The sequence below is a fragment of the Danio rerio genome, chromosome 17 (assembly GCF_052040795.2).
Source record: "Danio rerio strain M-AB ecotype USA chromosome 17, GRCz13ab, whole genome shotgun sequence".
Lineage (NCBI taxonomy): Eukaryota > Metazoa > Chordata > Actinopteri > Cypriniformes > Danionidae > Danio > Danio rerio.
The window spans coordinates 11,465,138-11,481,611 of record NC_141037.1 but is presented as its reverse complement, the minus strand read 5'-3'; the positions used below and the strand labels follow the sequence as shown (position 1 = coordinate 11,481,611).

At 36.4% G+C, this 16,474-nt stretch overlaps 1 protein-coding gene across 5 annotated transcripts in view; it reads left to right on the top strand.

The window, feature by feature from the left end:
• The window catches only part of mipol1 (mirror-image polydactyly 1), a 176,727-nt gene that overhangs the window by 150,435 nt on the left and 9,818 nt on the right, over positions 1-16,474 (top strand). For all 5 annotated transcript variants that reach the window (NM_001305467.1, XM_087288603.1, XM_087288602.1 and 2 more), the window contains 1 exon segment: positions 546-728. In NM_001305467.1, coding sequence (NP_001292396.1) covers positions 546-728 — 183 coding nt within the window.

Below are 16,474 nucleotides of genomic sequence, written 5' to 3'. Positions count from 1 at the left end.
TTATTTTGATTGTCGGTTTGTTGAATTATGTTACATTGCATCTACATGCCAACTAATTCTTAGTTGTGTAAGTTAACATGTACTTGCAAAGTTTCTTATAGTCAGTTAAATGTCTGTTGATGGAGCAGTATCAAGAGATATTAAGAAGACAGTCTACTATTAGTCAAATGGACCATCACAATAAAGTATTTCCAAATAGTGAGTCTTCATACTTTTATGTGAACCACTTCTTTTGAGATTTTCAATTTTTCACAGAGATAACTTTAGTCTTTTTTTGAAATCTGCCGCTATGAAGACTTTTATAGCTCTGCCTTCTTTTGATGAAAGAACTGGGAGCACAATTACATTTAAATGTAAAGCTGCAGTCACCTAAATTATCATAGATCAAAGCCTAAAATGGGCAGTTTCAAGGAGTTATAAAAATTTGTTTGTGTTGTTTTTTAACTGAAACTTATACATACATACTGTAGAGACATCAGAGACGTGTTTTACATATTATAGTAATAGATCCCCTTTAAGACTCCTTGTTTTCTGTGTGTTTTCAGTGTGCTGCAGCATCAGGCTGATGAGAGCAGTCCAGATAGTTCTTCTACCTCCAACCAAAGCCAGACTGAGATTCAGCCGCTTCTGTACCGCCTGCAGCAGCTGACATCTGAACACCAGAACGCTCAAACACAACTGTGTCTGGCCCAGGACAGAGAGAGAGAGGCCAACGAGAAAGCTCAAAGGTGAATGCATGATTCTGAACTGCTCAATGGCTGGTTTAATGTGGTTTTGGTGTGTTTTTTGACCTGTAATGCTATGGAAAGGAATTAAAGGGATAGTTCACCCAAAGATTTAAATTAGCTCATCATTTAATCTCTCTCATTTGCTTTTATACTTTGAGTTTTTTTCTTCTGTTGAACACAGAAGAAGATATTTTGAAGTATGCTGGTTGCTGGCACACATTCACTTCCATAGTATGTAAAAAAAAACTATTGAGATCAATGCATGCCAGCATTCTTTAAAATATCTTCTCTTGTGTTCAAAAGAAGAAAGAAACTCCAATAGGTTTTGAAAAAGTGAAGTGTAAGAAAACTATGACAATTTTCGTTTTTGGGTGAACTTTACCTCTCTGAATGACCACTTGAAAATGCTCAGTTTCTCTTGATGTACTGGACTTACAGTATAAGGTGTGGGTTGAGTAAATCATTTTTCGTTTTCATACAGAGGTCTGATAACATTCCCCAGTAATTTCAAATGACAATATTGTCTTGTTTGAAAATGACAACTGGGATCCGTTCTTCGTACCTCGCTTAAATGATCTAAGATGATTTGGCAGTTCCTGGATGTTTTAATCTTGATAACTGATCTCTGGCTAATTTGGTTCTTCAAACAAGTTCATGAATCAGATTAAAATGTCTGGATGAACTGATCTGAGATCGCTGCGTGTGTTGTGAAAGACTGATCTATCGATCCTCGAAATCATGATCAGCAATGCAACGATTGGCTGACGGCACAGCAGCGTAATGACATCATCTGATTAATATTCAATTATGCATGTGAGCAAAATTACATACAATTTGTAGAAAACAGTTTGTTATATATGATATGCAATAACTTTACACATTTGTTGTGGGCTGCATGCTTTACCCCTTCATGTGTCGGGAGTATTTAGCAATTTATTTAGTTTTACAGTTAGAGCGGATTTTCTTTATTATAGTAGCCATAGTAGTATCATAGTAGCCAGTTTCTTAATCGGTGTAAATGATAACTGGATGTTTACAAAAGCATTTTGATATTGGTAAAGGTGTCTGCAACTTTTGTCAAGCATCGAATCACCGTCATATTAGCCGTCAAAACATGTTCATGACTGCATAAATGTATTATTGCTTTTAAAAAAAAATCACATATTGTGCATGTCTATTATTTATCATACACAAAGCGATCTATACATTTTATATCAATAATTTTTCTCTTTGAACCATCAGGTGGCAGTCTTTGTACTTTTGTTTCGCAGTGCAGATTGTATAATTTTTATTTTTATATTTTTTAAACTTTATATATAACTTTATATAAACTATATATATATATAGTTAAAAATTATATTTAGTATTTTCCCAAGTTTGTATATCTACTACTGTAAGAAAATATCAGAATAAGGTACAGTATTATCCTTGCTTGAACTGACCATCTAATCCTGTTTATAAGAAATGAACCTGCTCCCTAGCAGGTTTGAGTAACCAGAACTGTTGCTATGACAACAACTCTCGGATCAGATTTGACGAACGAAACAATCCTGGATCATGTCAAATCGTCAATAACCAAATCCAGCTTATTGAGTAATCCAGACCCATGGTCAGAACAACCAAACCAAAATAGATTCAGTAAAACATGTCTGAAAACAGGGCACCTTGTCCTCATGTTTTATCCAAAAACTGCTTCAAGTGACAACACTTTCTTCAAATTTTAAGGAATGTATTCATTTGTTTACAGAATAATACTAAAATTACTTCTTACTCAAACACATAAGTTGTAAATCCAGAGAAACTGAGAATTTTCACGTGGTCGCTTATATATGTGGTTTCCATAGCTATAAATGCATATTTTACAGCTATTATACATAATAATATTGTGAAATATTATTCAGTTTAAAATAGCTGAATATACACTTGTCAACAATTGATGTGGATAAAAAAAACTTTCATCCAAGTAAAACCAAAACGTGTATTAAAATATTTATGTGTTTGCTGCTCAAGAAACATTTCTTATTATTCGAAATGTTATCACAGTTGTGCTGCGTCATATGCTTTCTGTGAACAAAATGGAAATATCACCATTCAAAAGTTGCAATAAGTTTTTTATTACATCATTCATTCATTCATTTTTTTTTTTTTGGCTTAGTCCCTTTATTAATCTGGGGTCGCCACAGCGGAATCAACCGCCAACTTATCCAGCACATGTTTCACACAGCGGATGCCCTTCCGCAACCCATCACTGAGAACATCCATACATTCTCACTCACACACATACACTATGGACAATTTAGCCTACCCAATTCACCTGTACCACATGTCTTTGGACTATGGGGGAAACCCACGGGAATGCGGGGAGAACATGCAAACTCCACACAAAAATGCCAACTTGAGGCTCGAACCAGTGACCTTCTTGCTGTGTGGCGAGAGCACTATCCACTGTGCCACCGTGTTGCAGTTTTGTATTAAAATAGTAAACAATTAGCTCTTTTAAAACAGCCAACTTTGTTCATGTTCACCCACCCCTCATCTAGTTAACATCTTTGAAAACTTCATTTAGGGAAACACATTATGAAAATGTTCCTGCTGCTCTTTTGCACACAGTAACAGAACATGGGCAGGTATTATAAAACTGCAAAAATCCATAGAATGAAATAGAAATCCATATGTTGATGTGAATAATCATATTAGTATTTTTGTAATGCTTTTAGTCATTTCTGACATTCAACAGCAAATATCTGTTTACTTTTTAAACATTATACAGAAAAAGAGCACAAACTTTCTTTGACTATTGACTATTGCGTTTCATACATTTTGTTTTTTATTTCTCATTCCATTTTTCATGTTAAACAGATATTCCTGCAGTTTCAGTAACCTTATACTTTGAACAAATATTTGTAAATCAACAGTTTTCTGTCATTCATGTTTTTTGAATTCACTTTCTTCAAGAAACGACTTAAAACTCAACTATTTAGTCCACTTTCCTTCCTAACCTGCAATTGCCACTCTGGCTCCACCACTAACTGTATTACAGAAAAAATACTAATGTTTTGCTTCTTACTCTTTTCATACCTGAAACTTGCCTATAGCACTTATTCATTGTTGCTCTTATAGTCGTGTAAATTGCTTCCTTGTCCTCATTTATAAGTCGATTTGGATAAAAGCGTCTGCTAAATGTAAATGTAAATGTTTTTTCATTTGTTTGTAATTGTATTGTGGGACACTGATCTTTTCTCCAACAATGTTTGATGTTAAAATGTTTTTTTTTTAAAGTGACTTTTATTGATATTTTTAATAGTTTGAATTTATAAATTGGATTGTTTTTGTACAAGGTTTTTGTTCTGTAATCTACAACACTAACCCAGACAATGTAATTTATAAATTCTAACTATTAAAAATATCAATAAAAGTCACTTTTTCAAAAGTGTCAACATCATAAGTTGTTGGAGAAAAGATCAGTGTCCCACAATTCAATTAAAACCTGATAATAAACTGCCTATAGTTTTTCTGTTTTCAAAATCCTTTTAATTATATTTATTATCTTTTATATATTTATTATATTATTTAAATCATTTTTATATTATTTTTAAAACAATATATTGTTTCACATTACAAAAATGTTTTTTTACTTAGATTTTTTTGTCTTGTTTCCTGTCCAAATATCTAAAAATTCTTAAATTAAAAAGCATTTTCTAGGCAAGCAAAACATAATGTCTTGTTTTCAGAAATATCTTAATATTAAGTGAGTTTTTCCTTAAAACAAGCTAAATAATCATCCAATGGTGTAAGCGAAATAATCTTGCTTTCCCTATTTTACTTGTTTTAAGGAAAAAAACTTGCTTAAAATTGGCATATTATTTCTGAAAACAAGACAAAATGTTTTGCATGTCTAGAAAATTCTTCTTGATTTAATGATTTTTAGATATTTAGCTATTGAGAAACAAGACAAAAACATTTTAAGTACAAACAGCATTTTTTGCAGTGCAAACTTTTAAAATGTTAATAAAAATCACTTAAACTGCACCGTTGAATTTTCAACTTCAAAAGCAGATATAAAGGTCCCATAATGCAATTCATAACCATAAATAAACAGAAAAAGGTGAATCATGAAATACAGAACCTGTTAATCAACATTATCATTATTTTTTACAGTGGTAATCTCTCAGATCTGATCTGTTCTTTTTTAAAAGCTGATTGTCTGCTATACATTTTCTCCTCTCCCTCTTGTCTAACACATTGGGAGGGTGCTCCCCACGCAAAGCAAACACAGGCCGGCCTGCTGATCTATTTACATGATGAAATAACCAAAGGGGGTGGAGATGCCGAGCTGAGGGGGTGCTCGAAACACAGAGAGACCCCCCACCGTCCCGTCACAATGGCAGAACTTTACCGCGCTGTTTACACACACCGCTCTGAAGGGTTTGCTGTTTCAGACACAAGATCACACAGGTCTCTGCTGCATGACACGAAACTCCACATCCCACAATGCACTTTGCAGTTTGACCTACTGTCCTCGCCTAGATGGCAAGAGTGCATGTTTGTGTACACTCTGAGCGAGCGGCGTCCACAGTACAAGGTTCACTTGTGAGTCACTACTGTGTACAGCATCGAGCCGAACTGGGCTATTGGAAGAGACTCTGTGTAGTATTACTGGAAGTTAACAAGTTCCTCATATACTCAGAATCGACATGCTGTTTATTGCTTGAGGCTCTGAATTGCTGCCAGATCATTTCTTAAAGGAATAGTGAGCGTTCTCTCATTGTTTTTTGGTTTGTTTGAGAGCGCCGAAGAAGATTGTATTGTATTAGATCAAAAGTGATGCAATTCTTGAAAGCATTGTCTATTGCAATCCAGTGAAAAGAAGTAAAGGCAAATACTTTAGAATGACATGAGGGCAAGTAAATGATGATGGATGGGTGAACTGAATATTTAAATGTTTCCAATGTGCTTTTTGTAAACTATAGGATACATTAGTTTAATTTAACGGAAACTACGACAATAAAAAAAAGTCCATATGCATCATATTCCAAGATATTTAATAATTTTTTCATGAGGAACTGAAGGAAAATCAAATATCATTTTCATGTCATTTTTTAAAATAAGCTTGGCAGATTATTTAGCTTGTTTTAAGGAAAAACTCACAAAATTTTGCCATATCATTTCTTAAAACAAGACAACGTTTTTCACCTGTCTTGAAAATGCTTCTTGATTTAAGATCATTTTCAGATATTTGGACTACAAAACAAGACAAAACCTCTAAGTAAGAAAAACTCTGAATAATAACGGCGCTATAAATAAATGGTGCTACCAACAGCGAAACTTTTTTCAGTAACGAGTAATCTATTAAATGACTGTTTCCCCCTTAGCAATGCAGTTGCCGTTACTGACAATAAAATGCTTGTTACTGTAATTGAGAACACTGAAGCGGTTTTTATACGACAAGCTTCTCTCTCAGCCATAAACCGCTCTTTCTGGGGTGTGTGTGTTTGGGGCTGGGTTAAAACACATAACCAAATAGTGATGATGATTGGTGTGTCTGTGAACGTGGTGTAACTGTGAACATGATGACTTACATTTCCATCATCTTCCAATTAGAGGCAGAGTAGAACAGGTGTTCACACAAGCACACGCACAGTCAGTGGCACACACCAACGACCAGGAGTCAGAACGACAGCAAAAGTTCAAAGGTAGCGTTTGCAAACTGAAAATATAAGCACTACTTTTTCCTTGTTGTTTCTGCATCGGTGACAAGTAATTCTAATCTAATGAAGCACCTCACATCGTCACATGCCGCCCAAAATTAGTGCTACGCAGGTGATAACGTGAGCTCTGCTACCAAAGGAGACGAAGCCATGACGTCAATGAAAATAAAACTTGATTTTCCTCTAAAGCAAACACTTATTACTCAGACAGAATTAAACTAAATCATATCTAGATGTTTAGTTGAGCACATGCTGCAGTTGTCTCTCACATTGTCCCACAACAACATTAAAATAGTGTAGAGTAGTGTACGTTTTTTATTTATTTTATAGTCAATAAATGAGTTTTTTTATGTAAGTATTGCAATAGTTATTTTCCCTGGTAATTAGTTACTTGCATAATTATATAACTCAGTTACTATTTGTGAAAATTAACTAGTAACTATAACAATTTTTTAAAGGACCATGCACAACTTTGATTGTAGGACACATTTGTTTAGTTTATTGGAAAATACGACTCTTCATAAATCAGTCCATATCCATGTTCAAAGATATACAATCGTTTTTCATAGGAACTGAAGGAAAATTAAATGTCATTTGCAAACCTTTTTTTTTGTCAAGGCAATTAAAGAAATTGTTTTACATGCACTGCAAAAAAGCTAAATAATCTTATGTCAAAATGTCTTACCCTATAGGCAGATTAGTTAGCTTGTTTGAAGGAATAACTCACTTAATTTTAATATTATGTCTAGAAACAAGAGTTTTTTTTTGTTTGTCTAAAATGATTCTCGATTAAATAGTTTTTAGATATTTGGACTAGAAACAAGATAAAAACTTGAAATAAGAAAAACATTTTTTGCAGTGTGTGTGCCACAACCAAAATTAAAATGCCATTTTTGTGTGTATGTGCATGTTTGCAGGACTGTTACTTTCCAATATTCTGATTCCTACTTCTGGAATCAATGGACTCGATTCAGTGAATCAATTCCTTACTGTTGTTGTGATTCTTTTTCAAATCTTTATACTCAAACCTCTGCAGCAGTGAATAATTTAAAAGGAAGCTCTATGAAGCACATTTAATTTTATTGCATGCACGAGACACTAATTTGTGTTTAAAATTGCTAAATTGCGCTAAAATAACCATAGCTTTACAACACTGAAATAAAAATGTGCTGATAATTAGTCAATCAGATGTTGGTCAGATTCGTTGATGCTAACCAAACAAAACTGCTTGCTGAAATGTATCTGATCAATATTAACATCTGATCAAAGTATCTTATCAAAGGGAGAGAGAGAGAGAGAGAGAGAGAGAGGGAGAGAGAGAGAGTTTATTAATTAGTTCTTTCAAACTGAAAGGAGAGGTCGATTCCCCATATGGAATCCATTCCAAACTCTTGATTCTCAACAGCTCAGAATCTTTTCTTTTTGGAATTGATTCCAAACCCTGTAGATTTAATCTCTTCATTGTATGCTGTGATTTTCAAAGAGTAACAACTTAATTTAGGACTATTCCTAATACAAACGTATCCTATCGATCATGTAACTCCAAAGGATATGATATAAGTTTTGCTCTTTGTTCTCCGTATAGAGCTTGATACCTGTGGTCACCATACACATACGAGAGTTTTCAAAGAGATGGCTTAAAGTCGAAATAAGTACCCTTGAGTCCCTGATATGCTCTAAAAAATTGAATGGCAAAGAGGTCCCAGGTCATTTCAAACAAGTCAGGCAAAAAAATGCTGTAAATCACCCAAACCCATATTACTCAAACCTATACCTAAGCAGGGTCAGACAGATTCTGCAGACCTTTTTGATATTTCCGTGCAGAATTTTGTTTAAAAAAATAAATATATAATATTAATAATCAATAGCTTCATCGAACATGGACCTTCGGCATGCACTGGGGCGGTTTGCTGCCATGCGTGATGTGCATGTGATACGGCTGGGATAAGAATCAGCACCTCCAAGTCGAGGCCACGGTGCTCCACCAGAAAATGGTGGTTTGCCATCTCCAGGTTGGAGGAACTTCTTACCCCAGGTGGAGGAGTTCAAGTATCTTGGGGTTTTTTTCATGAGTGATTGGTGCAGCGGCAGCAGTATTGTGGTCGATGTATCGGCCCGTTGTGGTAAAGAAGGAGCTCTCAATTTACCGGTCAATCTACATTCCTACTCTCACCTATGGTCATAAGCTTTGGGTCATGAACGAAAGGACAAGATCTTGGATGCAATTGGCCAAAATTAGTTTCCTTCGAAGCGTGGCAAGTGTTTTTAGATAAGTTGAGGAGCTCTGTCACCCGAGAGGAGCTCGGAGTAGAGCCGCTGCTCCTCCACATCGAAAGATGTCAGCTGAGGTGTCTCGGGCATATGTTTTGGATGCCTCCTGGACGTCTACCTAGAGAGGTGTTCCAGGCATGGCCCACCAGAAGGAGGCTTCGAGGAAGACCCAGGACAAGCAGGAGAGGGACTATGTCTCTCGGCTGGCCTGGGAATGCCTCAGGATCCCCCCGGAGGAGCTGGAGAAAGTGTCTGGGGAGAGGGAAGTCTGGGGTTCGCTCCTGCGACCCGGCCTCGGAAAAGCAGATGAAAATAAAGGAATGAACAATAATAATAATCAAATTAAAATATCTGTGGATTTATGTAGACTGATTTTGATTGTTTAGAAGCTGAAACACACAAATTAATATGAAAACATCTTATTAATCTTCTTTTTTTAAGGTTTATTGTGCAAATCATGTTAAAAACACTAGTTTGGTGAATAAAGCTACAGCAGTTAAATATTAAAATATTGTATGGTAAATGTTACTGTAAAAATAATAGTAATATACATAAATCATCTTATACATTTGCATATTATTCAGTAATATTAATAAAATTATTATTTAAAATCTGAATAAATATATATTTATAGACATTTATGTAAGTAAATAAATAAATGGATTGAATTCTCAAAATCTTTGTACATTTCAGCTAGCGCAGATTCCACGTGGGCCTACTAATATATCCTGTTATCATTTGTTTATCAAGTGGTTACCCTATTTTATTCCTTTCCAGTTTTTTGCATCAAACCCTCACATAGTAATAGCTATGGTACAAATGTTGGGTTGTTTGCCTTACACAGCAAAGGATAACACAAGTGTCATCTGCGTTCATGAATGGGCAAAATAATCCACAGTAAGCAGGAGCAGAAGAGTGCTGGTCGCACCTGACCGCTAGCTGACATTCAGATGGATGTCCTGCACTCAGCAGGCTCCGGACGGCCTGTGGGAAGCCGCTCTGACGTGGGCCTCGTCACACAGCGGTGAGAAGAATGCAGGGGTGATCGGACCAGCCTCCAGGCTCCTACAGCGGGGCCAACCAGGGAGGAGGAAGCCCAGCGCCGGCCCAGAATGTGGCACCTGAGTGCCGCTCCTGCATGCCCATTGACCAAGAAGCTGAGCTGAATGTCTAATGACCCGCTGAATCAAATTTGGCCGTGAGAAAAGCACAAAGGAGCTTTTCATTGGCCTGACGACCCACAAATGTCTGGGGCGTCCCATCATGCCGTACTCTTCAAAGCTGGCTGAAGCTTGTGTTGTGCAATGTGACATTAAAAGTGCAAATATGCAATATTATGTAAAAGTTGCAGTTTTTGTTTAAGTTTTTTTTTACTTATTTATTTTTTATGTTGGACCTGTAATCTTTAGTTTTTGAAAAAGTGTTTTACGTTTTATTAAGATTTATTTTATATTTCTACTAGGGATGCTCCGATCAATCGGCCGAAGGTATTGGCCGATAATCACATTTAATGACTCAATCGGTACTCCCCAATCTGGCTGATCTCATAAACCGATTACAGGTGTTTGTTTAGAAGTTTACAAGCAGAGGAAGCACTCTGTATAGTATACATAACCTACAGCAGCCACAGCACGTGAGGAGGGGAATGATGTGTGGAAGCATGAACAATATATTCGCTCGCATCACAACAGCAAAAATATAAACAGATGCGGTGTGACCTGTTTATGCAGTCTATAGGCACGACTCTTGTGAGTGAAGGTCTCTTTTTATTTATCGTGTTTTGAGCTGCTGTGACATGATTGTAATTTTTTTTTAAGCTGTAAATTGAGCTGTGCGAGGCAGTGGCGCAGTAGGTAGTGCTGTCGCCTCACAGCAAGAAGGTCGCTGGGTCGCTGGTTCGAACCTCGGCTCAGTTGGCATTTCTGTGTGGAGTTTGCATGTTCTCCCTGCCTTCGTGTGGGTTTCCTCCGGAGGCTCCGGTTTCCCCCTCAGTCCAAAGACATGCGGTACAGATGAATTGGGTAGGCTAAATTGTCCGTAGTGTGTGTGTGTGGATGTTTCCCAGGGATGGGTTGTGGCTGGAAGGGCATCCGCTGCGTAAAAACTTGCTGGATAAGTTGGCGGTTCATTCCGCTCTGGCGACCACGGATTAATAAAGGGACTAAGCCGACAAGAAAATTAATGAATGAATAAATGTAAATTGAGCTCAGGGTTCAGCAGCTTAATTGGAGTTCACCTGTGGTAAATTCAGTTGATTGGACATGATTTGAAAAGGCATACACTTGTCTATATAAGGTCCCAGGGTTGACAGTGCATGTCAAAGCACAAACCAAGCATGAAGACAAAGGAATTGTCTGTAGACCTCCGAGACAGGATTGTCTCGAGGCACAAGGCTAAGGAAAGTTACAAAAAAAAAATTCTGAAAGTTCCAATGGGCACAATGGCCTCCATCATCCGTAGAAGATAACTTGAATCACTAGGACTCTTCCTAGAGCTGGCCAGCCATCTAAGCTGAGTGATCAGGGAAGAAGGGCCTTAGTCAGGGAGGTGATCAATAACCCGATGGTCACTTTGTCTGAGCTCCAGCGTTCTAATATGGAGAGAAGAGAGTGTTATAGAAGGACAACCATCTGTGCAGCAATCCACTAATCAGGCCTGTATGGTAGAGCGGCCAGACGGAAGCCACTACCCACCTGGAATTTGCTAAAGGCATCTGAAGAACTCTCAGACCATAACAAACAAAATTCTCTGGTCTGATGAGACTAAAATGTAACTCTTTGGAGTCAATGCCAGGCGTTACTTTTGGAGAAAAACCAGGCACCGCTCATCACCAGGCTAATAACATCTCTGCAGTGGAGCATGGTGGTGGCAGCATCATGCTGTGGGGATGTTTTTCAGCAGCAGGAACTGGAGGACTAGTCAGGATAGAGGGAAAGATGAATGCAGCAATGTACAGAGACATCCTGAATGAAAACCTGCTTCAGAGTGCTCTTGACCTCAGACTGGGGCGACAGTTCATCTTCCAGCAGGACAATGACCCAAAGCACACCGCCATAATATCAATGGAGTGGCTTCACAACTCCTTAATGTCCTTAAGTGGCCCAGCCAGAGCCCAGACCTAATCCTTTTGAACATCTCTGGAGAGATCTGAAAATGGCTGTACACCGTTGCTTCCCATCCAAACTGATGGAGCTTGAGAGGTGGTACTGCAAAGTGGAATGGGCAAAAGTTCCCAAAGACCGGTGTGCCAAGCTTGTGGCATCATATTCAAAAAGACTTGAGGCTGTAATTGCTAATAAGTAATAAGTATTGAGCAAAGGCTGTAAATACTTATGTTCATGTGATTTTCAGGTTTTTAATTTTGAATAAATTTGCAACAATTTAAAACAATCTTTTTTCACATTGTCATTATGGGGTATTGTGTAGAGTTTTGAGTAAATAAATGAATTTAATCTATTTTGGAATAAGGCTGTAACATAAACAAATATAGAAAAAGTGTAGCGCTATGAATACTTTCCATATGAACTGTATGTTTAGACCTAAATGGTCAAAAGAAATGTGTTTAAGAGATTCTATGCTGCATTCCTAATTTCTCCACTCAAGAAATCTCTGTGATATATATTTAGATGGAAAATGTGCTTTAATGCGTTATAAAGCTTGAAGCATTAGAATCAGTACTTTGTATCAGCCGATCACCATGACAAGGTATCAGTACTTTGTATTGGCTGCATAATTCCTGATCAGAGCATCCCTAATTTCTACATTTCTGATCAAACATGTGTGCTGAAGATTTAAATAGAGTGTGAAATATGATCACACATAAATAGCTACCGCTGTAAAAAAAAAAATTACCTTAAATTTTTATATTTTGTATTTTTATTTGTTATTTTTTCAAATTTATTTATGCTTTTGAATTGCAATATGGGACCTTAATCTTTCTTCAAACAACTTTTAACTTTAAAAAGGTCAAAAAAGTGACTTTTTAAAAACATTTTTAATGAAAGTGATATATTGTCTGGGTTTTTTTGTACAATATGCTACAAACTCCTTGTAATACACTGCCTGTACCTTTTGTGTTATTTTACAGACTTAATTCTCTATATATATTATTTCTTATACATCATATGATCTTAAACTACGAAAATGTCAATAAAAGTCACTTTGTTAAACTGTAGAGTTGAATTTTCAACATCAAAAGTCGACAGAGCAGAGATCAAGCTCCCATAATGCAATTCACGAACCGAAAATAAATGGGTGAATCACAAAATACGAAAACTGTTAATGAACAGATGTTTTTTACAATGCATATACTTAAAAATGTAAAAAAGAAATAGTACTTTACATGGGGCAATTGATTAATTATTTGCATTTACAGATATATCATGATAAAAATCATTATCTTAATATTTTTGCAATATCTCCCAGCCCAATATGACCCTTGTTTTTTTCCTGCCTATAAAAATCAGTGTTATTAGTATTTCTTGTTTGGGCTTTTTGTCAGGCATTGTCACGGCGTAATTATAGATTACCAACGGGATCTTCTTTTTGCGTTGAAACAAGGGATATGCCATGGTGCCATACATAAAACGTGCTGTTGTTTAGAATTTATGCACGGCTGCTGTTTACTCTGTGTTATTTGAGCTGGAATTGTTGGTTTTGCGACTCGGTGAATTCTTAATCGGGATTTGCGCTTTTGCCGGCTCTTCCCTCGCGTGTATGTTTGGGTTTACGGCCACTCTCTGCAAACAGTGTTCACCAAATCCTCCCCAGCCCGCAGGCACACCTTGGAGATCCTGCCACGGGAAAGGCAGACCTGTTAATTGTGCAAACATGACAGGGAGGCTAATGAATATATTTAAAACGTTCTAAATTTGCACACAAGGGGGAAAGGTGTTTCCGTGCATGTTTATGGAGGCGAGAGGGAGACGAGTCTTGTGGCGTCTGTCTGTTTGAATGTTTGTGTGTGTTTTTGTGGGGGGAAAATGAATATAAGGGCGCTTTGCTCACTATAAAAAACGCTGGGTTACACACATTTGATTTGTGTTGGGACAACATGAAGTAATTAAGTTAACTTAATAGTTTCTACAAATGTAAGTGGATTGAACATAAAACAGTGAGTTGACCTCCCAGAAAAGCCCTTAAGATGCTTGCATATGTATGTGGATTGTTGATGTGTCGTTGCATTTTCACGATCACACCTGACAAAAATGAATATATAATATTGTTGTCATTTAAAGTGCAGTAAATGATACATTTCTTTATCTTCTATACACTCTCAGAATTAAAGGTAAGAGCTGTCACTGGGGTGGTACCTTTTTAAAAGGTACACATTTGTATTTGTAGGGTCTATATTGGTACCTCAAAAGTATATATTAGTACCTAAAAATATTGAGAGGAATACCTTTGTACCTTTTAGGTACTAATATACCCTTGAGGTTTTAATATGGACCTTTTAGGTACAAATGTGTACCTTTTGAAAAGGTACCACCCCAGTGACAGCTTACCTTTATTTCTGTGAGTGTATGGGCATCTTGTTATAAGAACTGCTGGTATTACATTTTTGAGCCAAATATCTCAAAACAGGCATGTGTTGTGGCTGTCTCAAGCATAGTTCAATAGGCTACTGCTCTTATAGTCCAAAAGAAAATCATTAAACTAATAAATACCTCAGGCCTAGTTTTATTCAATTATTTTCATTCATATGCACTAAAAAATGATGTTCGCTGTTTGTTCAAACTACTTATACAAAATGAACTTAAGCAACTCAATTGTTTTAGGTTGTTTTATGTTCAATCCACTTAAAATTTGTAGAAACTAATAAGCTAGCTTAATTCCTTCATTTTGTCCCAACACAAATCGGTTGTGTGAAACCCAGCATTGTTTAAAGTTTATGTCTATTTTGATGCAATGAAAACAATGTCCTTCAGTGTGACACTACAGTTGAAGTCAGAATTATTAGCCCCCTTTAAATTTTTTTATTTCTTTTTTAAATATTTCCTAAATGATGTTTAACAGAGCAAGGAAAATTTTACTGAATATCTGATAATATTTTTTCTTCTAGAGAAAGACTTATTCGTTTTATTTCGGCTAGAACAAAAGCAGTTTTAAATTTTTTAAAACCCATTTTAAGGTCAAAATTATTAGCCCCTTTAAGCTATATATTTTCTCGATAGTTTACAGATCAAACCATCGTTATACAATAACTTGCCCAATTACCCTAACCTGCCTAGGTAACCTAATTAACCTAGTTAAACCTTGAAATGTCACTTTAAGCTGTATAGAAGTATCTAGTGAAAAATTGTGTACTGTCATTATGGCAAAGATAAAATAAATCAGTTATTAGAAATGGGTAATTAAAACTATTATGTTTAGAAATGTGTTTAAAAAATATCTTCTCTCCGTTAAACAGAAATTGGGGAAAAAAATAAACAAGCAGTCTAATAATTCAGGGGGGCTAATAATTCTGACCTCAACTGTATATGCTAATTTTATATCAGCAATTCCACAGAAAACTTTAATTGGTTGAAGGACCTCACTGAAGATCATGTTACTGAAGCCCCCTGTGAAGCCATATGACATGCACATGTTAAGTTTTTGTCTCAGAGTTTTTCACATTTATACATTTTAGAACCATTAAGTTACTGTATGTTGTCCTCTGGTGCAACATCCTAATTTATTGCAAATGTTAACAAACAATAACAGGGGATTCGAAACATCAGTCCTGTGGTACCTGTCCAATCAAATCCTACATAGAAGGTAAATCGCCTCATAATAAACCACCTCAGGACATGTGCAATTTTTAATTGCAGCAAACTGTTTGGAAGCATTAAAAGTGTCCAAGAAGATGTCCAAAATCTTCACACATATTGACCCTGAGACTGTTTAGATGCATGTCACTGATGAGAAGATGATGGATGTTTACTGTATGATGACTGAAATGGCCTTAAACACCCAGCAGGTACAAGACGTCAACATGATGTCAAACTGACGTTGTACCTCAACGTCTTGGGCACATTGCATTTTGTTTGGAAATGAAAATCAGGTTGACATCAGACCAATGTCAATGTCCAACGACCAACCTAAAACAAACCAAATATCAGCATCTAATGATGTTACAGCATACATTGTGTGGACGTTACCACTATGATCTCTATCAGACGTTGGATTTTGGTTGTCATACCTGATGAATTAATGTCAGTAGTTGTCGTCAACATGATGTTGGTTTAAGATGTTGGCTTAACGTTGCATTTTGGTCACTTTCTAACAACCTAAAATTGACCAAATTTCAAAGTCATTTGATGTCATTATTGGACATAAAAATAATGTTGTCCTTGGACGCTGGTTAGCCATTGAATTTTGATCACCTGACCTCACAACCTAAATCTAACCTTATATTAACATCTTATGGTGCTGTGTTCCTGCTGGGCAATAATGCACTACAGAATGTAACATTTACATACACATACACAAAATACCATACCTGTCAACACTTCCGTTTTTCCCGGCAGTCTCCTGTATTTCAGACCCATCTCCTGCCCATCTCCCGTATTGTCTCGCGGAAAACTCCACCCCCAATTTTGGTGGTGCAGCTTAATTGCCTTCTGTTCAATCAACTTTGTTGATTGAACAAGTTGTTCAAGTTTTTAAAATGATTACGTTAACTCAATCGATTTGTGTTGTGACAACATGAAGGAATTGTGTGGAACCCATCATTTTTACAGTCTATTTAAGGGACAGTAAAATTTAACATTTAAGTATAAAATTTTA